This window comes from Phascolarctos cinereus, unplaced genomic scaffold, assembly GCF_003287225.1.
Source record: "Phascolarctos cinereus isolate Bilbo 61053 unplaced genomic scaffold, phaCin_HiC Scaffold_7;HRSCAF=346, whole genome shotgun sequence".
NCBI lineage: Eukaryota > Metazoa > Chordata > Mammalia > Diprotodontia > Phascolarctidae > Phascolarctos > Phascolarctos cinereus.
Genome location: NW_027556180.1, coordinates 61,615,531 through 61,642,218, shown reverse-complemented (window position 1 = coordinate 61,642,218; position 26,688 = coordinate 61,615,531). Strand labels below are relative to the sequence as shown.

At 39.2% G+C, this 26,688-nt stretch overlaps 1 protein-coding gene across 2 annotated transcripts in view; it reads right to left on the bottom strand.

Annotated features, from left to right (window-relative positions):
- The window catches only part of SERPINE2 (serpin family E member 2), a 76,325-nt gene that overhangs the window by 11,057 nt on the left and 38,580 nt on the right, over positions 1-26,688 (bottom strand). For both annotated transcript variants that reach the window (XM_078147608.1, XM_078147607.1), the window contains exons 2-4: positions 22,255-22,534; positions 15,603-15,830; positions 8,207-8,404 (exon numbers count right to left, since the gene is read on the bottom strand). In XM_078147608.1, coding sequence (XP_078003734.1) covers positions 8,207-8,404; positions 15,603-15,830; positions 22,255-22,513 — 685 coding nt within the window. In that variant the 5' untranslated portion in view covers positions 22,514-22,534. The remainder of the gene's footprint in view (positions 1-8,206; positions 8,405-15,602; positions 15,831-22,254; positions 22,535-26,688) is intronic.

The window sequence follows — 26,688 nt, the reverse complement described above, 5'->3', positions numbered from 1 at the left end:
AGTGTGACCACAGCAAATCACAGCAAACTTAGCCTCTCAGGGCCCCAGGCAACTCTTCAGCATAATAAGTTGGGGTGCATCTCGGGAAGTTCTCTACATGGATGAAATCACAGATCCTACTTTAAAAAACAAACCATTCATACTACCTAATAAGCTTGGTATAGAAGATCAAAGGAGAATACAGATGTTGCAGAAAAAATAGAGGTATTAGCAGCCTGAGTTTTGCTGTCTTTAAGGAAGATGAATCAGTGCATTAGAGGGAAATCAATTTTTTCCAGGAAACCAGAACTCTCATCTATCCTTCAAGAAGGATTTATTAAAAGTCTACTATGTTGGGCAGGTAGGTGGTGCAGTGGATAGAGTGCCAGGCCTTAAGTCAGGAAGAGTCATCTTCCAGAGTTCTAGCAAGTCACGTAACCCTATTTGCCTCAGTTTCCTCATCTGTAAAATGAACTGGAGAAGGAAATGGCAAACCACTCCAGTACCTTTGCCAAGAAAACCCCAAATGGGGCCACGAAGAGTCAGACAGAACAGAAATAACTGAACAAAAAATGTTGCCAGGCACTGCACTGACTATTGAAGATACAAAGAAAATGCTTTAAAAAATTCCTTGCCCTCAAGGACCTAATATTTTAATGGTTGAGAAAATACATGTTCACAAGCAATAATTCACACGGTCTATACAAGATATACACAGAGCAGATGGAAGGTAGTAATCTTAGCAGAGAAGGCATTAGCATCTTGTGAGACTGGGAAAGAACTTTTGCAGAAGATGGCGTTTGAGCTAATTCCTCTCTATCAGGGGCAACTGTTTGCTGGGGTTGTCTGCCCTCTTCCACAGATTCTGGAAGGCTTCTGTCTGCTATAAAGTCTACCTATCAAAAATATAAATGAGTTTGCCCCTATGTGGGACATAGGGCACTCTGTTACCCAAAGAACATCTTGAACCATAAAATGCAACAGAACTAGTCCAGCTAGTGGAATGCATGACACTAGTTTCTCTTTAAAAAGGAAACAGTTAGACAAGCATATTAGTGTAACCTTTTGGAACACAGTGTTCTCTCTAGTCACAGCATTCAGCCACCTCAGCACACTCAGCCACTGCTCCAGGATACATAATAACTCTCAGGATATGAGTGACTCTGTCCTTTGGTTACTTGAACACAAAAGACAGAGGATTCTCTATTTTTTTCCCTAGCCTTAGGCACTAAATATTCTCAAGTAAATGAGCTGAATTGTCAAAGGCAAAGTAAGGACTATTAGTATTTTTTTGATTCCTTGGAAAGGAATGATGACCCTCTCAGTCTTAATTCTGCCAGAAATTTACTTTATGAGAGTCCCTGTGATTTCACTGGAAATTTGGAAATACTTTAAGACTGTTTAGAAGACCTGAGCAATTTTTTTTCTTAATAAGCCACATTTTTTTAATCAGCAGGATTAAGTCATTAATGATGGAGAGAGAGAGGTCAGGAGTAAAATGTTATGTGGCTTTGTACAAATTCAATTCACCACTTTGGGAGTTTACTTTACTCAGCCATTATTTGCAGGAGGTTGGAAAAGATGGCTAATGAAATCCTTTCTAGTTTTAAATCTGTTACAGTATGAAGAATACAGCGTCAACAATCAGGGAGGCATTCTGTATATGTACACACATAAAAGCACCTCTGTGTATGGGAATGAAGATATATATGTGTATATATATGATTTATTGATTTCCATTTGTAGTACTAATCACTGCATATAGCCAATGACAACTGCCTTGCTGGTCTCCCATATAATCTTGTATCTACATGTTCTAAATCACAAATCTGTCAGTGTTTGTTCATATAAGATGGATAAGGTGAATAATGAGGTGGGCTTGAGGAGGAGATAAACTAAAAGCCTCCCTCCAAAAAATAAAAGATTACTTTTTCAGAGACTAAGTTATATTCTTTTACCACCTTTTTTTTTGGGGGGGTGAGGTAATCAGGGTTAAGTGACTCGCCCAGGGTTACACAGCTAGTAAGTATCAAGCATCTGAGGATAGATTTGAACTCAGGTCCTCCTGACTCCAAGGCTCTATCCACTGTGCCACCTAGCTGCCCTCATCACTTTTTAAAAGACAGGAATAATTCATTGCATGATTTTATGGAAATTTTCTAGAATCCTAATCTTCTTGAATGCCACTTCACTTCTGAAGTAGTATTCTAAACACAAGATAATTTAGTGACCAAAAGAAACCACACCAGCTTCAGCTGAAAGTTATTGTTTCCATAAAACAATGAATCAAATCAGGAACAAAAGGGAGTGCAGGCAGCCTCTTGGCAGAACACAACATTTCTTTCCCCACCACTAAGATATGTCCCAGTTCTAAAATTCTATGTACTTTGTTCCACGTTCTTGGGAATTAAAGGACATTCAGTATCTTTCCTAATTAGAAGATTTTGAGGATGCTGTCAAAAAGGAGGCAATCTCACTCGATAGCCTGCAAAGAAAAACATTGGGAAGATAAACATTTCTCCTTGAAGGAATTATAACCAAGAAGATTTGAATGAAAAATAAGAAATTAAGGAATGAAAAAGTATCAAAAAGACCATAGATACTTAGAGAGCCTTTATGTATTCCAGTATGTGGTTCTATGGGGAAGCCCATTCAATTATACTTCATTTCTATTCTTAGCCTCCAAAGAGAAGATATAAAAAAGGTAATCACATCCTTTCTGGGAAAAAAAAAAGGCTCTGTTTCTTAACCCAAAGGAAAAGAAATAACTTTAAGTTTATACAGCTTTCTTTCTTTTCAAATAAATAATTCTAGGAAGATTTTACACAGGAAATCAGCTCTTCTGGCTCTCTACACACTGATCAACTCTCATCACATGTGGTCAAATGTCTTCCCAGGACTATCAAGAAGCTACTTTCTAAGACAACAGTGCAGTGCTGTGCATGTGTGTGCTAACAGTGGGAACTAAATATGGCTTCCTAGTTCATGAAAATATTAGGTTAACACCTAGAAGATCTGTTGTTTAAAAAAAAAATTTGAAGTACCAGAAGAAATCAATCTAGTTATCATATCAACAAGGTTAGTATTCATCCGCATCCTGAATCTACATTATTGGCTTGTGTGATATACATTTCTTTAGACATCCCATTTATTAAAGTGCCTTCTATGTGCCAAAAACTTTTGGATACTAGAAAGAACACTGATTTAGTGCTTATTATGTGCCATGTATTATGCTAGGCTCTGAGGATACAAATACAAGCAAGCAAAGCAAGCTCCTACCCTCAAAGGAGCTTCTATTCTATTTTTAAAATTTACTTTGATTTTCTTTTCAGTTCTGAATTTTCTCCCTCTTCCTTGTTATCCTGACCAATGAGAAGGCAAGAAAAATAAAACCCATTACAAATATGTGGTCATGTGAACCAAATTCTGCATTAGCCATGTAGAAAGAAAGAAAGAAAGAAAGGAATCTGTACTGAGTCTTCAGCTCTCTATCTGGAGGTGGATAGCATGTTTTATCATGAATCCTTCGCAATTCTGGTTGGTCACTGCGTTGATCAGAGTTATTATTCCAATGGGGGAACAGAACATATAAAGGGGAATGGGGAGTGTGGGGAGGCATTATTGAGGAGAAGCATGGCTAGCGTCCTTCCTAAAATAGTTTTTTGTTTAGTTGTTTTTCAGTAGTGTCTGACTCTTCATGACCCCTTCTGGAGCTTTCTTGGCAAAGACACTGGGGTGGTTCGCCATTTCCTTCTCCACCTCATTTAACAGGTGAGGAACTGAGGCAAACGGGGTTAAATGTCTGAGACTCGATTTAAACTCATGAGGATGAGTCTTCTCGACTCCAAGCCTAGTGCTCTATGCACTGCACCACCTAGCTGCCCCTTCTACAACAGAATTAGGTTCAAATCTGGCCTCTGATAATTACTCTGGTGTGATCTTGGAAAAATTACTTAACCTCTTTGGGCCACAGTTTCCTCACCTATAAAATGAAAGGGTTCAAATCGATAGCCTCTAAGGGCCCTTCCAACTCTGAATCTATGATACTATGAAACTATGATTTTCAATCGATCAGTAAACATTTATTAAGGGCCTACTATGCCATGCACTATGCTAAGTGCCAAGGCTGTTTCAAACTACCAGCATTTAAAGTTTGTCCCATGGGTCAATGAGATGTTTCTGGTGCATATTTCAATGTTTCTGAAAAAAAAATCAGGAAAACAGAGATAAAATGAATGGGGCAAACTATAAGAATGTTTCTTTAAAAACCCACATAGAAAAAAAAATTACATTGCCAAAACTGATAACCCAAGTAATTTGAAGTCTGTCCAGATAAAACTCAGATAATGGTGATTGGCCTGCCCAAATCTGGATTATGATTTTCACTAGGCTCTCCTTAGTCACCTCGGACAGATCATTGATTGGGCAATGATTCTGACTCTTGCCACAGGCACAAATGCTTGCTAGGAGCAGAGCATATGGTAGCTGTCATAAACCACTATATTCTCTTATCCCCAGGGTCAATACATCGATATGATGTGACTATAGGAAAATCTGTTCAGTTAACAAAAAATGATTCCAACCCACTTGGTGGAAATCACTCATCTAACTCAACTAAATAAGACATAAAAGTAATTAGACCCCTGTTTATTTTACTGTTTTGGAGTAGGTTTCAGTTTAAACTTTCCAAAATGTCCAAGTCTTGCTCCCATCAACTTTTCCAGTATTACTTGATAGATCTCTGTGCACACTTTTTATTCCAGTCAAATTCACCTGCTAGCGATTCTCAGTACACAACCTTCTATTCTCCTCCTTCTGTCTTTGTACAAGTGGGCACATGTAACTGAGTGCACCGTCTCTTCACTTCTACCTCACGGAATCTTTAGCTACCTTTAAAGAATGGCTCAAGAGTCACTCTTTACACTTTCCTGAGACTCATTCATTAGCATTCTTTTCCTCCTAAAATTACTCTGTATTAACTTCCCTGTGTAAATGTTGCATTCCCTTAACCCCCAGTAGAAGGTAAGCTTCTTGGAGGCAGAAAAAATGTTGCTTTTGCCTTTCTGTCCCCAGTATCTTACATGTAATAGATACAAATAAATGTTTATTAAGCTTAACATGGTACCATTTTTAGAAAACAATCTCTATTAATATTCTATTCATTCTATTACAAATTACACTCTAAAAAGGAATGGCAGAATTTGGCACTTTATTTCAACCTCTAATGATTAGAGTTTTGTTTTAGCATCGTTAACTATGATTTAACCATAATTGAGCATGATATAATTTGTCAAATTTCTAATAGAGATCCATAAATATAACATGTACACTTCTTCCTCCAGACAACATAACAAAGATTACCTAAAAGAGCTTTGCAAATAGCAACTCGACTCCATGCCTGGTACCAGAAAGTACCTATGGCTGACCTGTGCTAAAAACTGATAAGGACATATGTACTATTATCTGGCAAGATCACTATAAACAATGCAAAAGCTAAGGGTGAGGAAAAGTAGTTACACTGGGCTAATGCTGTTGAGTTTTGGAGAAAGATATTAAGATACCCATCCCTCCATTCACTTTCAAACAGCCTAACTTTTAGACAACTTTGTTTATATTAGACCAACTTCTATTGTCTCTGGTATTTCAATAGCCCCAAGGACATGCCATAAGCATGTTAGGAGCTCGAAAAAACACTTTTTTTTCTCAGCCAAAGACAAGGTTTATTAGAACATCATTGGGTGGGGGGAGATTTTAAGAATCTGCCATATTGGCCAGATTCTTAAGGAATCTAAGCATTTGTATCGCTAATGCAAGCGGGCGAGATTTTAAGAATCTTAGCACCTTCAAGGAGACAAGATGGACCTTATATATAGAAAGACTGTGGGAGGGATCCAGGAGTGGGCAAGTAGTTTGGGGTGACTGGAGGAGGAGTCTAAGGAGAATCTGGATGGGAATGGCCAGTAAGCCGGGGCAAATAGAATGGCCAGGGACCTGGACCACATAGCCCAGGGAGAGTACAGTCTAGATAGGATCAAGGGTGGGAAATGGCCAGGGGCAATCTGGAGGTAACAGAATAGAATTGGGAAAGGCCAGTTAAGTGGATTACAGCCAAAAAACACTTTCTTGAATAAGCAAAAGTTTTACTAGACTGCCTTCCTCCTAGGAGGCACATTGGTAGTAAGAGAAAGGGAACAATTATGTTATCTCAAATAAATTGTTCTTTCCAAGTGGCTATTTACACAGCTATATTAAGGCTTAATTGGGATAACTAATGGAATAGCCCACAGTTTCACCTTGGGTTAACAATGAAAATATCTACCAATTAAAAAAAAAGATTTTAAAATATCCTTGGTATATTCAGAGGATTTCAGGTAGACAGTGTACCTGGACGGAAGTCATATAGGAATAATTTGAGTACTGAAGTTTAAATTGTTTGAGGATATATAAAAATGTAATACTGGGAACCAAATGTCCAGGTTTAGATTCAAGTTATAAATGTCATCATTTTCAAGCAGTAATCACTACTAATTTAAATTGGCTCCTGTGTATTTCAGTCAACTCCATTTGTTAAGCACTTTCTTCGTCAGGCACTTGCAAAAAACCCTAGGGCTACAAAAAAAAAAAAAAAGGCAAAAACCAGACTGTGCTCTTAAGGAACTCACAATTTAAGTGGAAGAGGAGAACATACAGAACAAGCAGTGATAAACGAGATCTCTACAGGATAAACTGGGAGTAATCTATGAGGGAAGATGCTAAGATTAAGGTTTGAGAAAGACTGCTTGTAGAAGGTAGGGTTTTAGCTGTGACCTGAAGGCAGCCAGGAAAGTGAGGGGGCAGAGATGAAGAGGAATAGAGTTCCAGGCTTGGGGGACAGACAGAGAAAATGCCTGGAGTCAGGAGATGGAAGAGCAAAGTGGTCAGTAGCACTGGACTTCTGGGCAGGTGGAAGGGAGTAAGGTATAGGAAGACTAGAAAGGTAGGAAGGGAACAGGTTGTGAACCAAACAGGAGACCTTCTATTTGATCCTGGAGACAACAGGGAGCCAGTGGAGTTTACCAAATTATAGAAGTGATAACGGTTCAGAATAGCCAGGATTACAAAAGAAAGAAAGAGAGACTGGCCCTTCATTCATTCACGCAGTGATAATGAGCACAGAAGTCTTTAAGTCATTAACAGGAAAGTTCACACGATCTTTACACAGGGATAGGTACTAGATCTGTGATTTCATTGTTACAGGGAACTCCCAAGAGCAAGAAACTCCCTCTACCAATTGAGATTAATATCTTTCCATTTCAGAGGGCTGACTACCATAGACGTCTTAAACTCTGGGTGAGTGCAGCCTAACCCAGATTAAAATGCAATTGGAAAATTATAACAAAATAAATTAAAATGCCATACAGCATAGATAATCTTAATTTGTGGTTTTCTTGGTCAATATGTAGCCCCCAGGGATCTGTGTTTTTGAGTTTGATACCACTGGACTAGAGTGTTGAAAGGATGTAGGACTTGTCCAGAGGGATATGACCTGAAGCTGGCCTTCCTGGCTTAGAGGACTGCTCTCTAACCATTATACCATTCTTCCTTAAAAATGCCCTGGATCTTTGCATGACTACACATCTATAACCTGTATCGAGATGCTTGCCTTTTCAATGAGGCTGGGTGGGGAGGGAGGAAGAGAGAAAATTTGTAACCCAAAATTTTTAAAACACATGTTAAAAATAAAATACATAAAATAAAAAAATACCTTGGATCTATAATTTTATGATTGTGTTAAATCCTCCTAAGGATAGAGATTGTAACTTCTCTAAGATGGCCTTTTTAAACTTCTGTGGCTAAAAATCTTCACTTTCATTGCCAGACTTCTGGCAATGAGCATCCCACCCCCCCCAGGCTAGTCCTCAGATAATTAAAACATAGCCATCACATGGCCCACACTCTTCAGGTATGTAAGTGATTTTAGGGACTTTCAAAGAAGCCAGGTTCTCACAGGTCTTACTAAGCTCTAAAGGTTTTAAATGAATGCCTGGCAACAGACTATGACATTATTTTTAAGAAAAGAGAGCCTTCTCACAACTAAGCTTTTTATTTTTACTTAAAAAAAAAGCAAAAACAACAATTGTTCATATGTACTAGACCTTGGCTTATTACCCTGCCCTTGTTCTAAACAATGGATTTTCCAAAAGTCTGTCCTTGTTTTTGAATTCTTGGCATTTGAATGTGAGCTTACCACATCGGAACACTGCCAGCTGAGCCAGCATTGGTACTTGGTAAGGCTTCTCATCACCAGCCATAAACATGCGTTTTTTTGTGTTTTCCGGTTGAAATCGTGACTTCCACAAACCCTTGAAATATATTGCATTAACAAGCACCAGCTTGGTGAGCACACTATCAATAACATCTGGGGAGATGAGGTTGTCAATCATTCCTGTAAAATCAAAAGGAAAAAAAAAACAGTAAGAGAACAAATTCAAAGGGGTCCGTTGATGAGAAAGCAGAAGGGATTTAGAGATCATAGAGACAATATGGGCAGCACTGGAAGTTCAAAGGATCATAGATTTAAGTTGAAAGGACCTTGGAGGCCACTGAGTCCATGTGTCCCCCCCATCCCCCGCCCGTGAAGATGTAGAACTTGAAGTAAAGAGTGGTTTGCCAAGCAAGGTTCACGCAAATGAAATATCTGAGGCAGGATTTGAACCCTGGATCTCTTGACTCTAAGCCCAGTGCTCTAGGCATCACAGCATTCTGCCACTCATTCATCTAGTTCTTTAAACTATTTTTGTGACATGGATCTTCCATTTAAAAAAAAATATTTTATTTGCAGTTCCAAATTCTTTCCCTCACACTGCCCCTTCCCCAATCGACTGAGCAAGCCAGAAAAACAAAGTTAGTTACAAACACGTATAGTCAAGCAAAACAAATTCCCACATTAGCCATGCCCCAAAATAAATATAAATAAAAATAGATATCTATATATGTATATAAACACACATATCTATCTAAATGCTTCAATCTGTGGAGTCTACCTCTCTATCTGGAGGTGGATAGCATTTTTCATCTTGAGTCTTTTGGAACCGTGTGGTTGGTTCTACTGTGGAAATCAGAGTTGTTTGTCTTTACAGTATTTTTATTATTGTATAAATCGTTCTCCTGATTCTGCTCGCTTCAAGCCTGCTCAGGTCATTTAAAAACCATCCCCTTCATCATTTCTTAGAGCATAATAGCAGTCCATCACATACATATATCATGAATCCCTCTGGCAGTCTGGTGAAACCTACAGACCCCTTCTCAGAATGTGTTAACTGGAGGAAGTGCTAAATTTCATTTACATGTTAGTAAAAATTAAGATATATTTTTTTTCCCATCTGAGTTTGCAGACCCCCTGAAATTTATACATATAACTCTTCGAGGTCAATGGTCTCCAGGTTAAGAACCTGGATCTAGTATGGCTCTTTTGTTTGACAAGCAAGGAAACAGAGGTCCAGAAAAAAGCAGCTTGCTCAAGATAAAGGAGTTGGGTCTAGAACTCAGGTGTCCTGGCTTCCAGCCTTCTGATCTCAAGTTGTTGAAAATGGCCTACATCACTTACTAAAAGTCACAAAAGGCATCAACCCAGTCTCTGTGCACAGGAGACCAGCTTCTATGAAAATACATGAACTCTGGTCAAAAAATAATTTTTAAAAATTCCTTTCACTTTTTCTCTAAAGACTTCCAACTGTGGTTTCTGCCTAGATACTAAAAACCAAGCAGCAAACATGCTATTGTAGCATTTTGACATTTAGTTAACAGAAGTGATACCAACTGCTCTGGAGAGACAGAAAGCTTAAAGACCAGGGTCCTTGAAAATTTAAGTTTAATTTAAAAATACTTGAAGCTTTTCCTATCACTGCAGGGTATATTAACTATTTTTAGTGATATCTCTGTAAGTTGCTAAAATTTCTCAAACTGTGCACTGGCTTTCCTGCCCCTGTGAGCCAATTTCATTTCTGTCATGATTTAACACAAGAGGGTACTTCCAATACAACTTTAAATAGCACTTTGAAGGTGAAAGCCCAAGGAGCTTATATACAGCATCCTAAGGAACACTGGAGTTGGAGGTAGAGGGTCTGGGTTCGAATTCTAACTCTGCCATCACTTAAACTTCAATTTCCTCATCTATAAAATGAGAGGGTTGGAAGAGGAAATATCTCAAGTTCCTTCTTAGAAATCAATGTTTCTATGATCCCAGTAGAGCCATCATCAAACTATTTTATTCATTCATTCATTCATTCATTCATTCATTCATTTTTTTTTTTTTTAGTGAGGCAATTGGGGTTAAGTGACTTGCCCAGAGTCACACAGCTAGGAAGTATTATGTGTCTGAGACCGGATTTGAACTCAGGTCCTCCTGACTCCAGGGCTGGTGCTCTATCCACTGCACCACCTAGCTGCCCTGCATCAAACCATTTTAATCACCCTCAAATTAATAATAATAATAGCTAGCATTTATAGAGAGCATTAAGGTTTGCAAAGCTCTTTACAAATATCACTTCATTTAATCCTCGTAGCAGTTATTATCCCCATTTGACAGATGAGCAAACTGAGGCTAAGAGAGGTTAAGCGACTTGCCCAGGGTCACACAGCTAATCAGTGTTTGAGGCAGGATTTGAACCAGGCCTTCCTGACTCTAAGTACAACCCTCTGTCCCCTGTACCTCTTAGCTGCCTAGCATACAACTGTATACTATACAGTTAGCTCCTGAAACCTCAAGACTACCATGAGGGTGCCAGCGGGCCTGGGTAGAGAAAGGAAGAGAGCAGAAGAGAAAAGGAAGCCGTTCCTAACAGTCTCCATCAGCACTCATGTCCTGGCTGCTTACCCGTGCTCCAATTTCCAACAGTCCTGAAGCATCTCCTCAGGTAGTGCAACGACAAAAATGCAGGTAGTGCCGATGCATACATGCTTGCAAGCAAAGATGGTTTCATTCTTTATATACATACATACATACATACATATATATATATATATATATATATATATATTTATCTCCAGTGCCTAGCATACAACAGACACTTAATAAATGCTTGCTGATCAACTGATGGATATATCCTTTTGTTGTACAAAGGCCCCATGCTCTGGTCACCACAAGAGCTTTTCTAATTTTCTCCTCACCAGTCAGTCAATAAACATTTATGAAGTACCTACTATGTGTCAGGCACATGTGCTAAGCGCTGAGGATATAAATAACAAAGAAACCGTCCCTGCCCTCAAGGAGCTTACAATCTCATGGAAAACAAGCAAATATGTGCCTACCAGCTATAGATAGGACAAAGTAGAGATAATCAGTTGAGAGAAGGGACCAGAATAACTATCTTTTTCCTGCCTGCCTATCCCCATTTTCCCCACACTATGAAAACACCACACTACACAATAGCACCAGACCTCAGGAGGCACACTGGTGCTACCTCCTATCTTAGCTTTCTGCCTGTACCTTATGCTGACAGTTCACTCCTCTCACCTCAATCCCAGGCTTACTACTTCTGTCATGGTCTTTTTATTCCTCTTGGCAGGAAGAACAGCACCTTGATTATTATGGGAATGGAAGTCACTCCCTTCCAGGGTCAGAGTGCCCCCACACCCATCCCCCTCCTGTAGCACGCTGCAGTGATTAGGTAATGGGCAGCGCCAGCAAGCTCCCAGCTGCTCAGGCCAAGGCTCAGGGCCAGGCCCTTCATGTAGAAGGTACTTTGGATTGCAGGGAGAAAAAAAAACCTTTAAATATATTTTACATTTAATAGAGAAGAGGGACCTGTTTTCTACCATTTCTTGTTACTGTACAGTACTGCATTTCTTTTATGGGAAAAATCAGTTTTTGCAAGCTTATTTTGTAAGCAAGGTAAAAGACTCTAACCACAATTTGTATGAATAATTCTGCGGGAAATTGAAGTCCAGTTCAAAATTTCTGTGTTCCTCAATTGAGGACTGACTGTACAGTCCAGTTTTTAAAAAAATTATCATTTCAAAGTCTCAAGGGAGAAAGCCCAGCTGGAATGGCTCTAGATTCTATTAGGAGCAGAATACCATGGACCCAAGAAAGAAGCATTGGTGGCAGAATTCTAGCGTTCAATGTCATGAGGTTGAAAGAAAAAAAAACAAACCCAAGGACGGTTTGGGAACTTTAGCAATTTAAAAATTATACATTAAGCACCTATGCTGTGGAGAGGCAGATGGGTTCAATGGATGCTGTGTAAGACTTAAGATTTCAAATCTTACCTTGGATCTTTCCCAACTGGGTGACTATGACATGTTCTTTGACCTGACTCTGAACCTCAGTTTCCTCATCTATAAAATGGTGATAATAATACCTGTAATACTTACCTCAAAGGGCTGTTACAAGGATCAAAAGACAGTGCCTGTAAAGAGCTTTGCAGACTTTAAAGTACTATATAAATGGAAGCTATCATGACTGATATTATTTTACAGAAGAGGAAACCGAGGTTTACAGTTATAAAAAGTGACTTGCCCTGGCTCATGTGGCAAGTCTTAATGTCTAGATGAGTCTAGGCTCAACTTCAAAGTCAATGTACTTTCTGGGGAATAAGTATTTATATAGCACCTACTATGTGCCAAGGCACTGGGCTAAGAACTTTTTACAAATGTTATCTCATTTGATCCTTACAATAACCCTGTGATAGTATATTATCCCCATTATATAATATTAAATAATATATATATTATATAATGGGGATAATATAATTATATTAGGTAATATTTATATATAAACTATATATATTTTATAGATCATATATATTATATAAATAACATGTAATATTAGATAATATGCATATTATCTAAAATTTAATGTTATCCTCACTTTTGCAGTTGAGAAACTGAGGCAAACAGAAGTTAAGTGATTTGCCCAGGTTCACAGAGCTAATCAGTATCTGAGGCCAGTTATGACTTTAGGGCTTCCTGACTCAAGGCTCACTCAGCACTCAATCCATTGCACCACCAGCTGCCTCTCCTTTCTTCAATGTCACTCAGGGTCAAAGAGGTGACAGAATGGCTGCCTAGGACTAGATGGCTTTATAAGGCATTGTTACCTTGGCTTCTGTTTTTTCTACAAAAGAAGAATGACCTTTGGAGAGGATGCATAGAACATATGGGTAACAGGTAAGCAGAATGCCAGGTAAGTGAGCAGATAATAAGTGTTGACTTTCACATAGTGATTTCAAATTTACAAAGTGCTTTGTAATACATGTCCTCATTTAAGTCCTTTTTTACAGATAAGGAAACTGAGTAAAGGTGAGTGATTTGTCCATGATCATATGGTTGCTAAGGGTCAAAGGTAGGATGTGGAGCAAAGACTTCTTGCATCTACCCTTAGCTCCCCCTGGGTTCTGAGAGGTAAGCCTTTTGCCTTAGCTTGCTGGGAACCAGGCTTCGATGTCACATCCTACAGTCTCCCTCCTTGGCATTGCCCCAGGGGAGTGCTCTTTCTCCTCTTTGCCTCCATTTTCGGCACCTTTATGTCTTGTGTTCCCCCATCAGCATATGAGCTCTCTCTCAATCTGTATGTCTCCAGGGCCAACATTCTATCCACGATCTTCCTGATTCCAAGGCCACATTCCCTCTCATAAGATGATCAGGAGCTGGTTGTTGTTTATTCTTTGTTTTCAAAGGAGACCAATGACATCATGGGGTAATGTCTTGACTTGTGTGTGAATTGAATTTAAGTGAGGCAGAGTTGCACAAAGTCATTAGGCTCACTCCTCCTGAGTCACTGAAGTTCAGTGGAAGGACAAAAGTCAAGATAACTGCAATGGATGACCTTTGTGTCTTCTAAGTCTGACCATGCTCTAGGCACTCTACAGCACCTACTTTAGTTGTTTTCATGGCCATTGAAACAAATCGTTCTTCCCATTCTACCTGGGGAAGTCTTCACATGGTTGGTGTAGACACCCCCCCCCCAACTTACCGACAGTTTGGTTAACAGATAGGTAAGAGAATATTACCTGATAGATATGTTGAATTCAAGTCATCTAACCTAGATAAAGCTGCATCCTAAGGCATTAAAAGAATTGTGCATCTGACTGCTGAGCCTTCAATCTAAATCTATAATCCTGTGATTCCACTGATTTTTTTGGGGGGCAAAATCATGAAGGAAGGAAAAAGTGCCATAGGACTAGAGACTGGAAAATAAAACACTAATGTTCAAAATGGGGAGAGCTTCTTCAAACTATAGGCAGATGACTTTGACTTCCATTCACAGCAAAGTGGTTAACATTGAGAAAGGGAAGCTATGATCAGTATGAACTGGGTTCACCAAGAGCAAGTCATGACAGATTCATAATATGTTCTTTCTTTTCTTTTCAAGCAAGGTTACTAAAAGGCTGGCCTTCTTCTGGCCTACTACAGACCCATTATACCTGGATTTCAGTGAGGCATTTCAAAGTCTTTCATAACATCACTGTGGACAAGGAGGGGCTAGATGATACTATAGTTAGGTAAACCAGGCCCTGACTGAAAAGCTGGAGGTGATTTAAGGATCAGTGTTAACCTATGGGAGATCCATAGTGGAATGCTTTTAGGTTGTGTCCTTTGCCTATTATGCTAGCCACACTATTTATTTCTGAATCCAGTTCGCTGACAAAAAATGTTTATCCATCTTGCAGATGGCTTCCTTGAAATCTCAACTAAAATCCCACCTTTTACAAGAAACCTTCCCTTAATTACCTTTCTCTTAACTTTAGTACTTTCTCTCTTTTAATTATTTTCTAATTAATTGAATTATTTCCTATTTATCTTATATGTAGCGTTCTATGTCTGTATTTGTTTGAATGTGGCCTCCATTAGATTGCAAACTCTCTGAGGGTAGGGACTGGTTTGGGGTTTTTTTTGCCTTTTTTAGTATCCTTAGAACAGTGCCTGGAACACAGTAGGTGCTTAATAAATGTTTACTGAATTGAACTGAATAACTGAACTTGGCAGGGATGGCTTAATCGGTTACACAGCAAAACAGGGATCCAAAATGATAAGCAAGGTATGAATGATGGTGTGATTCTAATAAGGCAGAGCTTCATACTTCAGTTTTTAAAAAATGAATTGCAAAGTATAGTACAAAGGACAAGTGATTAGACAACTGTTTCTCTGACTAAACCTGGGCACCTTAGTAGACTGGAAGTTCACGAGTCAACAGAATGTTAATGAAAACCAATTTAGTTTTAGGTTACATGAATAGAAACACAGTGTCTAGAATGAGGGAAGTTATAGACACATTGTATTTGATGCTTGTCAGACCACGTGTGTCACTGTGTTAGTTCTGATGTTTTAGGAAGGGCATTGAAAATTAGGACATGCCCAGTAGAGGCTGAAAGAACTGGAAACCAAGTCATACGAGGATCTGCCAAAGGAAATGAGGATGTTTACTAAGAAGAAGAGACTATCTGGGGCAGCTGTCTATAACTATAAATGGCTGTTGAAATGATTACAAATTCTGAATTAGCAAGATCTGGATTAATGAGGTCTTCCCCTATTGAGGGGTAAGTGGGACAACCCATTTAGATGTTCAGAATCTATCTTCATACCTCACCATTCATCCACTATGTCTCACCCTAAGTATTTTTCAGGGTGCTGCACATACTCACCTCTCGTTTCATTTTTAACCCAGAGGTTGATAGAATCAGCAGCAGAGCCTTTAGCTTCAAAGTTCAAATTCCGGACCTCACACTGAAACACGTCTTTGTTCCTTGTAACAAAAGGCACTTCCATTTTAAAGCCGCTCTTTGCAAACATAGCATTAGCCACTGTGACAATGTCTTTATTCTTCTTGGAGACGATGGCCTTGTTGATCTTCTTTAAAACTTTACCGAATCCTGTGGGGGAAATGGGAGAATGCAGCAAATTGATTACAGATAGAATAAAATGGAGACCTCCATCCTGTAACTTACCGGGAATGAGGACATTCTAAATCAGATGTTTGGACAGCAGGAGGTCCAATACTGCTGTCTTCTTAGTTGTCTGCAAGAGTAAGCCCTCTCTTAAATATGGAATCCAGGAGCAGCTAGGTGGCGCAGTGGATAGAGCACCGGCCCTGGAGTCAGGAGGACCTGAGTTCAAATCCGGCCTCAGACCATAATACGTGTTAGCTGTGTGACCTTGGGCAAGTCACTTAACCTCAACTGCCTCACCCAAAAAAAAAAATGGAAGCCAGATAACAGCCCAGGAAGTGTTGGGACTTTAAAATTACTTGACAATAAAGGCAGAGTCACAAGGCATATGCATTTATCAATATAAGAAAGAACTGGCTCTGATATCTTTAAAGCATCAACATCTCCTTCACAATCAAGAGTTTTTTCCTGCAGACAGTATCTTTAACTACAGGCTCAAGGCCAAATGTGCTCATATCCTGATTCAAAATAGATCTGTGCTCTCATGCAATTCAATTATGAAGGCATGTGGGAACGTATCACTTCATCCTCAACTCTTCACCTATACAACGAGCAGATGGAAGGAGATGGGCTCAAAGGTTCCCCTTGGTTCTTATTTTTAAGGGAATCGACTTGATTTTGTTGTTGTTTCTTTAGTTTTTACACTCTTTGACACTACTTTTTAGCCAAGGAGTTCCAATGTTGCTGATGCCCTTGACTAAACTTGAAGTCACCAGTTACAACAGTCCATGCTTCTATGAGTCTACAATTCTAAAGATATATCTGAAGACACATGTTCATAGATTTAGAACTGGCAGGGACCTCAGAGTCCATCCGTTTTGTTTTACAAATGAAAAAACTGAGGCTCAGAGACACATAGGCAGTAAATGTCAGAACTAGGATTTGAATCCAGGTCCTTTGACCCCATAGATCAGTGTTCATTCTACTGTACAATACTGACTCGACAGAACTTTACTGTATATTAATATATGTACTACCTAGTTCTAAAAGGGTTAGCGACGAGAGATCTCCACTCAAGTTCTCCAGTGCATCATCATGGTGTAGAAGGGAACCCTGGGACTTACTGGTAGGAAGAAAAAATGCAGGGCCATTGCAACTCCCAAGGTGTGCCAATTCTTGCTTGTTTGTGTCATCAGCTCTACAGGAGAGTTTTCAAAATAGTGGAGTGTGCTCTGGTTGGAATGTAAGCTCCTTGAGGGCAGGGGCCAGTTTACCTTTGTCTTTGTAAATTCAGCATCCAGTACCATGTTTGGCACAGTAGGCATTTAATAACTGCTGTTGGGTCAACTGAGATAAAATAACGTATACTCTTTTTGCAAACCTTAACATGTTTCTATATAGAAATACTAACCATGGTTGTTGTTGTTATTGAATGGAAAAACTTTAATTATTAGTCCAGCAAAGGACTGTCATCTGAAGATTGGATGAACTGAATGTGGAAAGGCTCATCCCCAGAGGCTTGGCCACTGGGTGATAGACTTCTTCAGCCTGGCAACTGACAAGGTTGTTTACTAAGGCATGGAAAAGTTCTGAGCTCTGTCACTAGAAGGGACCACCACCCAGACAAAAATCACAGAGCTCTGAAATGCTTAAGTGTGAAACAAGATGACAAGACGCCAGGAAACAATCGCGTCAATAAGAACCTAAGATCTCAGTTTTCTCTCATTTATTTCAGTTTTCTTCAAAACTCTCTCAATATAGTAGCATCAACTTCAAACATCAGGCACATTGTTCACCTTTGACCAAACATTCATTCAATAAATGTTTAACAGTGATTCACTCAATAAACATTTGCTGTATGCAGAACATTCTGCTAGGTGATGGAGGAAACACTAGGTTAAGGTAAGACCCACAGACCTTACAGTTATTCTGGAGATCCCTCTTGTCACTCAAATTAATATCAGGTCTTCCAGACTTTGAGGTCAGTTCTCTCTCTACTACACATACTACATAGCAGCTGCCTTTCACATGACACTTTAGGGCTTACCTGGCCAAATTTAGAGAAAAACAAAAATCAATGCCCCTAGGCAAGACTAACAGGATAAGGGCAGATCTGCATTGGTGAAGAGAGTTACCTTGCTAGAACTCCCTTACATAGATGAAATCACAGACCTAAGAAAAATGCCATATATAGAGAAACATATATATAAGTATATAATATAAATATAAGTATACATACATACATAACAGAAATATATAAGTATATATAAATATATATAACTATATAAATAAACATATATACATATATACACACAAATACACATACATAAAAATATATAAGGATCCTAGATGATGAGCTGGAAGAGATCTTAGGGGTCAGGAAATTCAATTCCCTCATTTTGCAGAGGAGTAAATTCAGGCTGGGGGAAAGCTAGGTGGCACAGTGGATAGAGTGCCTGGCCTTGAATCAGGAAGACTCATCTTTCTGAGTTCAAATCTGGCCTCAGACACTTACTAGCTGTGTGACCCTGGGCAAGTCATTCAACCCTGTTTGCCTCAGTTTCCTCATCTGTAAAATGAGCCGGAGAAGGAAATGGCAAACCGCTCCAGTATCTTTGCCAAGAAAACGCCAAAGGGGGGTCACAAAGAGTTAGACAGGACTGAAATAACTCAACAACAACAACAATAACAACCCGGGGCATAGGGAAGCTAAGTGACCTGCCTTGGTCACCCCAGTAGTAAATAGCAGAGGCAGGTTTTGATCCCAGACTCTCGACTCTTTCCACCCCGTACCACACTGCTTCCTTATTTTTACTCCTCAACACATCATCCCTACTTTATCCCTTCCTCCCCAGAGACAATACAAGCATTTTGTCCTAAGGGGCCTGAAAGCTGAGGATGTTCCTGATCATTAGTTGTCCTTTTTTTCCCGACTGAATCTTGCACAGTTCAGTCCCAGATTTCAATACTATTGCTACTTCTTTTGTTTTGTTTTGTGTTATTTTTAATGGCGATGAAGAGAGGCTAGAGAGGATGAATTAGGTGGAGGGATAACTCATCAAAAGGCTAAGACCATCAGTGTTTTTGAAAGTGCCAATGGTTGGATTTATATGTGTTTTTTTTTAAACAAGTACTATTTTTATAGGGTCTACAAGTGTGGGCTTGCCCTATAAAAGAGTCCCAGTCATTATCATCTTTTGGAGGCAATTCACTTAACTGTGAAATAATAAATCTCACAGCCAGTGTTTTTAGAGAGAATATAATTGTTCTGAAGAAAAAGCCCATAAGAACAGGCCTTGCATGATGCAGTGGAGTCCAGAAATACTTCCTTAATCCCACACAGAGAGCTGACGACACAGGCAAGCAAGACCTAGGGGAGTTGCAGTGACCCCATGGTTTTTTCCCCCTACCTAGCTCTGGGGCTTAGCTTAACTGGTTCTCCTTTCTAGTTTCTAGATGCCACCTCTCTGCTTGGGAACTGAGAACACCATCCTGGCCTTGCCTATGGTGGGGTAGGCAGACCTCTGCCTAACTATTTTTCATAAATGGCTTTTGCATAGTGCTTAAAGATTTACAAAGTTCTTTGCATTCACCATCTTATTTTTTCCTTATTTATCCTGCTCCGTGAAAATAGCTTTTAGTTCTCTTAGGTGGCTTCTTTTGTTTCATTCTCAAGCACCATAAGGAGACACATAGGGGTTAAAATAACAAAGGGAAAAGTTACAAATGTACAGAAGTCTATCTATGAATCTTGGCTCAAATACTAGAGTCCCCTGGAACTAGCCTTAATCTTTCCTAGTCTTCCTCCTTCCCTGAACCCCTTCTTCCTGAATTTATCTCAGAATCAGCCCTACCCAAAACTTTATCAGATTAACTAACAAGTAGAAGGCATAGTAAGCTTGAATCAGAACATCTGGTCTTGGCTCTGACCCTTTTAGCTGAGTGGCTCTGGGAAAATCATATAAATTTCTGAGCCTCATTTCCTCATCTCTATAATGGGCATAACACACTGACTGCTTCATAGAGTCATTGTGAGGGAAAAGAATCTTTTAAACCTTAAAGTCCTCTCAACTAACATTTATATTCCAATACAACAAATATTTATTAAGTGCCATCACCAGTCACCCTGACTTATGTCTTCCAATGGATTTAGATGACTCTGGAGGAGAGAGTGAGGCTGATGACTTTGCCCAGCTCAGCCTCACTTAAATCCAATTCACTTGCAAGTCAAGACATCACCTTCCTGACGTCACTGGTCCTCTTCTAGAATGGAGGAAAAGCTATAAGAAGCACCTCCTATGTTCCAAGTGCTGTGCTAAGTACTGGAGATGCAATTAATAAAAACAGTCCCTGTTCTTAAGGAGTTTATGGTCTGATAATTTAATATTCCCCTTTTAGGCTGAGTTCTCCTAAAAGGGGTTCTGAATCTTTTTTTCTGATACAGATCCCTTTCATTTGTCTCATGAAGCCCCCTTCTCAAAATAATATGTTTTAAGTATGAAATAATATAAAATAAATATAAGATTACAAAGGTGATCAACTATACTGAAACTCAATTATCAAAATATATTAAGAACTCCCTGTAAGGACAATCTCTTTCCCTCAAAGGAGGCAGATTACAAATGACTCTCCTTATTAGAAAGATTCATAAATTTAGAGTTAGAAGGGGCCTTAAAAGTCATCTATTCCAGCCTTTCATTTTACTGTTGAGGAAACTGAGGTCCAAAGAGGTTAAATGATTTCCCCAAAGTGATACAAGTAGCAAGAGACAAAGCCGAACATGAGTGATTCCAAAACCAGGGCTCTTTACATTGTACCAAACCTCCTTTTATGCCCCAAAGGGACATTCCAGACCTCAGGGTAAGCCAACTGCCATGAGACTGACCCATCCAAGCAACATCAGTTTATACAATAGAAAGAATTCTGGGTTGTCAGTCTCTGTTTTAATCACTTCCTCTAGCTCAGAACCATAACTAGCAATTTTGGGCCCCAAATTAACCTTATATATAAGCAGCATGAAAGGATCCTTCCAGTTAACTTTATAAGATAAATTCAGTTGCTGGGATAAGACCCTGACAAACTGCCTTAGGGGGAAAGAGACATCAGGACATTAGCCTCTGTGGGCAAACATCAGTAACCTGTATTTGGGGTGGTCACTGGAGTGGGGCCAGGGAGGGGCTCACTGGGGCACAGCTGGGAGGAGAAGTTGTCAGCTGGTAGCTTCCTATTTTAACTAATTATTCTTGCTAGAAAGGCGCTAAGCTCCACTGTTTCTACCTTCTGAAGGATTCCAAGCACCACAGTCAGCTCCCCTTGAAGTTCAGCACTTCGAGGCAAAGTGCTGATTGCCAGGTTGCCCTGCCCTTGTTTCAGAAAAGATGTTCCTCTTGATTTATTTTTACATCAGTGAAGGAGGCAAAAAACAAGTAGCGTCAACTTAAACACACACACGAAGACACAGAGGAGGAGGTAATGAGAGCAAGGAGAGAGAGGGAGGGGGAGAGCGGGAGAGGGAGAGAGGGAGAGAGACAGAGAGAGAGAGAGAGACAGAGAAAGAGACAGAGAGGAAGAGAGAGATCAAAACCAACCTGCCCAAAGTTATATTGCTAGTTAGTGGTCATCCTAGGACCACCAAAGTCTCCTGACTTCCAGCCCCCAACTCTTTCTACTTAGAGGCATCATGGTGTATAATGGAAAGAAAGTTAGATTTTGAGTCAGATGACCTAAGTTTGAATCATGATTTTGCCATATTATTTGTTTGACCTTTCTTCAAATATCCTCATCTATAAAATGGGACTCGATTTCCTCATCTGTCAAATAAAAGAATTAGACTAGATCACTTTTCAGAGCTTTTTTTCCAGCCCTAAATAAATATATTATACTATGATCAGGCTATGCTTTCACTATAGCACTATTTTTTTTAAAGCACATTTAGTGAATAGCCTACTCATCCCAGGGCCATACTGTGTAATGGAAATAATGCTGCTTTGGGAACTAGGCAGCCTGGGGGTCTGGTATCAGCTTTGCCTCTAACTATGTATCTGGGCCAGCCATTTGGATTCCTATGGATAGAGCATTCTTCTGTGTAAAATGAGGCACTGAACCAGATCACATGAGCATAGATTCACAGCTGAAAAGGAGGTATCCAATCCAGCTTCCTCCTTTCACAGATGAGATAACTGAAGCCTTTGGCAGTCAAATGACTTCTGCCCAAGGTTATATAGGTAGGCATCAAAGGTGGAATTTAAACACAACTCTTTCAGTTCTAGGGCTAATGATATTTCAGCTCATTCTAACATTCTGTGGCTCTAAGAATCAGTGATTCCCCCCAATAATTCTTGATGTATCCTGAGAAACACAGAAGCTGTCCTGTAAAAGACAGATATCCCAGTAATAAAAGAAAACTCACCATTGACACCATATCTCATCACTGTTGTCAGCTGTTTCTTTGTCTTGCCATCAGCTCCAAGCTGAAGCATTCCTAGGATTGATGCAATCCCATGGGGAGAAATAATGATATTCTCACGAGGTCGAGATTTGACTATTTGATTAAAAACTTGGATTCCAGTGTCGGAGCCAAGTTCCTCAAGAGAGAAAGGATCAAGATGGGAGTAGGCTGATGTCAAAGTCACTGTGCTGAAAAGGAGAAGTGGAAATTGCCAAGACATGGTTCCTTCTTGAAGTACAACCTGCAAATTAAGGAAAATTAAGATACATTTACTATGCAGTCATGAGGACTCTATTGTCTTCTGAGCTAGAAGTCAACCTTTATACTACATGTTATCTATTAAAAATTGAATAAGGAGAACACAAATTAAATTCATCAGAAATTATTGGAAATCTCTTAAGAAATTAGAGGCAGTGATTGACACATGGCTGTATAATCTTGGGCAAGTCACTTAACTGCTCAGTGACTGATGCCTCTAAGACTATAAGTTACAGTCCAATTATAATTGCTGAAGGGATTGTCCATTCTGGGAGTTTCTGTCACTGATGAAATCAGTTCTAAAAATCCTCCTCCCCCACCCCAATCTAGCCTCCCCTTTCTATAGCCTCCCCCTTAGAATTAGTAGAGAAACATGTATCTCTCTCAAATCTTCAAAACAACAAAATTCTTAAATATTCTTCGGTACTTTTTTAGCCTAATAACAAAGCTTTGGAATTGAGGGAAAGGAAGGAGTGAAGACAAGGGAGAAGGAAGGAGGAAGGGAAGAGAGAAAAATATTTTTAAGGTTGCATGACACAGAAGGATTTAATAAAACTTCAACAGATGTAAATTTATCCATAATTTAGTGTTTAAATCACTTCACCAGCAACATACCAAATCTGAGCCTAGCTGTCCAGATATTTACCACCATGGAAAGGCAGTTTATCACAGTTGATAAACACTGGACTTGAAGTCAGAAAGACTTTAAATCCCAACTCGGACACCTACTAGCTGTATGACCCTGGGCAAATCAATTAACTCAGCTCCATTTCCTCATCTATGTGGATAATAATAGCACTTACTTCATAGGGATATTATGAGAATCAAATGAAATAAAAGGTAACATGTTTTGCAAACCTTGAAATTCCATCGAAATATTAGCTAATGTTATTTTAAAATAAAGAAGCATTGATATCAATTGTTTTTATACATTTCTTAAAAATATCTCTGGCCTTTCCCTCCCAGAGAATCATACCTCGTAACAGCTAGGTGGAACAGCGGATAGAGTGCTGGACCTGGAGTTAGGAAGACTGGAGTTCAGATTTGACCTCCGACATTTGCTAGCTATATGACCCTGGACAAGTCACTCTGTCTGCCTCAGTTTCCTAATTTGTAAAGTGGGGAAAACAGTAACACCTATTTCTGATTGCTGCTAGAATCATATGAGATAATATTCATAAAGCACTTTGTAAACCCTGAAGTACTATATAAATGCTAGTTATTATTTTAACAAAGAATAATAAGGAGGAAAACAGTTCAGCAAAACTAACCAACATTTTGAAAAAGCCTGACATTATATGCCATGTTCCACCCCTATGATATTCTATCTGTGCCAAAAAAAAAAAGAAAAGAAAAAGAGGGGAGGGAGAGGCAGGAGTGGATGAGAGGAAGATTCACTATGTATTTTAATCCACTCATAAACCTGCTGAAATAGCTATAAAAGGAGTATACAGATGTTATACCTGAAGGCCATATTTAATGCCTACAGTATATCAAGGCAGAACATTAAACAAATGGATCAAGAATGCAGCTGTTTACACTTCTGTTCACCTACTCTAACTTCATTTTAAATAAGCTTCCCCATTAAGTAGAACTTGCCATCCCCTCCACTTTTTTTTTTTTTTTGCTGTGGAGAGTGGCTGTATTTGTAGAAATGAATCCAAATATATATTCCACTTAACAAAGGCCTTAATTAGAAACGCTACTTTAAATAAAAGCACAATTCCCAGCATATAGAAGGCTCTTAATACATGTTTATTGAATAAAGTGAATGAATGAAAAGCACAATTCTTTTTTCTTGTGTGGAGTATACAATTCCTGCTAAATTGTGTGCAGTGTCCATCACAAAAGGCCCAAGCACTTAAAATTATGGGGATTCTGGACATCACTCCCCCTCCTCCCTGCCACTGACTCTTGGCGAGGCTGTTTAGTGGTGAAGCAAAGTAAGGTGGGAATCAAGGAGAAAGTGGAAGGAGTGACATGATAAAAGTAAATTTTGTTGTGAGGAAAGGCCTTTTCTTTCTTTGTTTTTTATTAATTTATTTTGATTTATCAACAATCACTTCCATAAGCTTTTGAATTTAAAATGTTTCTCCCCCCTACAAGACGGTGCACAATCTGATATGGGCTATACAAATACATTCCTATTAAATATATGTTCACATTAGTCACCTTGTAAGTAAGAATTAGAGCTAATGGGAGGAACCACCAGAAAGAGGAAACAAAACACAATAGAAGAACAAAAAAAGCAAATAGTATGCATTCAAACTCCATAGTTCTTTCTGCGGATGTCGACAGCATTTTCCATCATGAGACCTTTGGAGATGTCTTAGATCCTTGCATTGCTGAGAAGGGCTAAGTCTATCAACGCTAGTCATCGCACAACATGGCTGTTACTGTGTACAACATTCTCCTGGTTCTGCTCACTTCACTCAGCATCAATTCATACAAGTCTTTCCAGTTTTTCTGAAGTCTGCCTGCTCATCATTTCTTATAGCACAATAGTATTTCACTACATTCATATACCACAACTGGTTCAACCATTCTACAACTGAAGGAAAAGCCTTTTCTATCCAACCTGTCCTTTGGGAGAAAAGAAACGGAAGAAAACAGGGCCAGCACCAGGAAAATTCTGCAATTGGAAAAGTTCACCTTTTGGGTTCCCTCCCATCTCCCGTCTGTACTTTTCTCCTTTCTTGCCCCTTTATTTCCTGATCTAGATATGCCCAGCAAACTCAAACTACTGTCTGGATGCCCGCCACTACTCTGAAGCCTTCATGTAGCAATCTTGCCCTCTCCCATCACAATGTCCCACAGACCAAATAGTATCCAGATTTTCTTGCACAGTCTTGGTTTAAAGGAATGAAAGCCTACTTTTAATGAACACTGCCAAAGCCAACCACGTTTCTTAATTATAGTCACCATATCTATCCTCCATAATTATTCCTCTGACTTTTGCACTTTCTTTTGTTCCTTTGGTATCTCAAATAAGTATTAGGAAGGCCAATGGACAATTCACAGGAAAGTATGAATAATTAATCTCTCCCTCCCCCAACTCTTTTATTGCCTGTTTACATAAATGAATTGCTAATAGATGGTGAGTGTTTCAAGCATCAGTCTTTACTGATCTCTAAAGGAGATGGTTATATTATTCAAGAACACTTTCTTAAGAAAGATCACAAAGGCTATTATGTCTATGGGAGTATCAGTCATTTTTCTGTGGTGTCTGACTCTTTGTGACCCCATTTGTGGTTTTCTTGGCAAAGATACTGAAGTGGTTTACCATTTCCTTCTCCAACTCATTTTATAGATAAGGAAACTGAGGCAAACAGAGTTAAGTGACTTGCCTAGGGTCACGCAGCTACTAAGTGTCAGAGGCTGCATTTGAACTCAGGAAGATGAGTCTTCCTTACTTCAGGACTGTTACTCTATCCACTGTACCACCTAGATACTCTTATGTATGGTGTCTATCTATCTATCTATTCCTACTCTATTCCGAAGACCTCTTTCCCTCATTAAGATGTTGAATTTGGCCACTGTGATCCTTCCCTCTCACTCATAAGCTTATTTGAAAACCTGATATTATCTCTAATTTTTGCCTCTCAGGAATGAGAAACAGATTACATTGCCATGGGTCCACTTGACTTCTCAACAATGTTAAGTTAACAATGATTCTCAATCCAAAGCCAAACACATGCCAAGACCCCCCACCCAAGTCTATCTTATTCTTATTCCTAAGTATTAGTAGCTGTCAGTCCATTACTCCCAGAAGTACCTTCCTCTACAACCCCAAATGGTTGACTTTAGTTATATAATCATAGTAATTATATGAACTGTTTACCCATTATATCCAATAACCCTGTCAAGTTAAATTGCCTATAAGTTTGCTTTGATTACAATATTGCCTCTGTCCCTTAGAAGAACTGTTTTAAACTTTAGCTTATGTTAAGTGACATGTCTTGACTGACATATATTTTACACATTTGCCAATAGGAACTTGTATTAAATCCCATGTTCTGAAGCTGACTGTTTGTTTACTAGTCACGTTTATCTCCGTAAGGGATAGTGGTACATCAAAATGGCATTCTTGAGTGAGGCTAAGAAATGAATTTTACTTATGTTTATTTCTTCATTAAA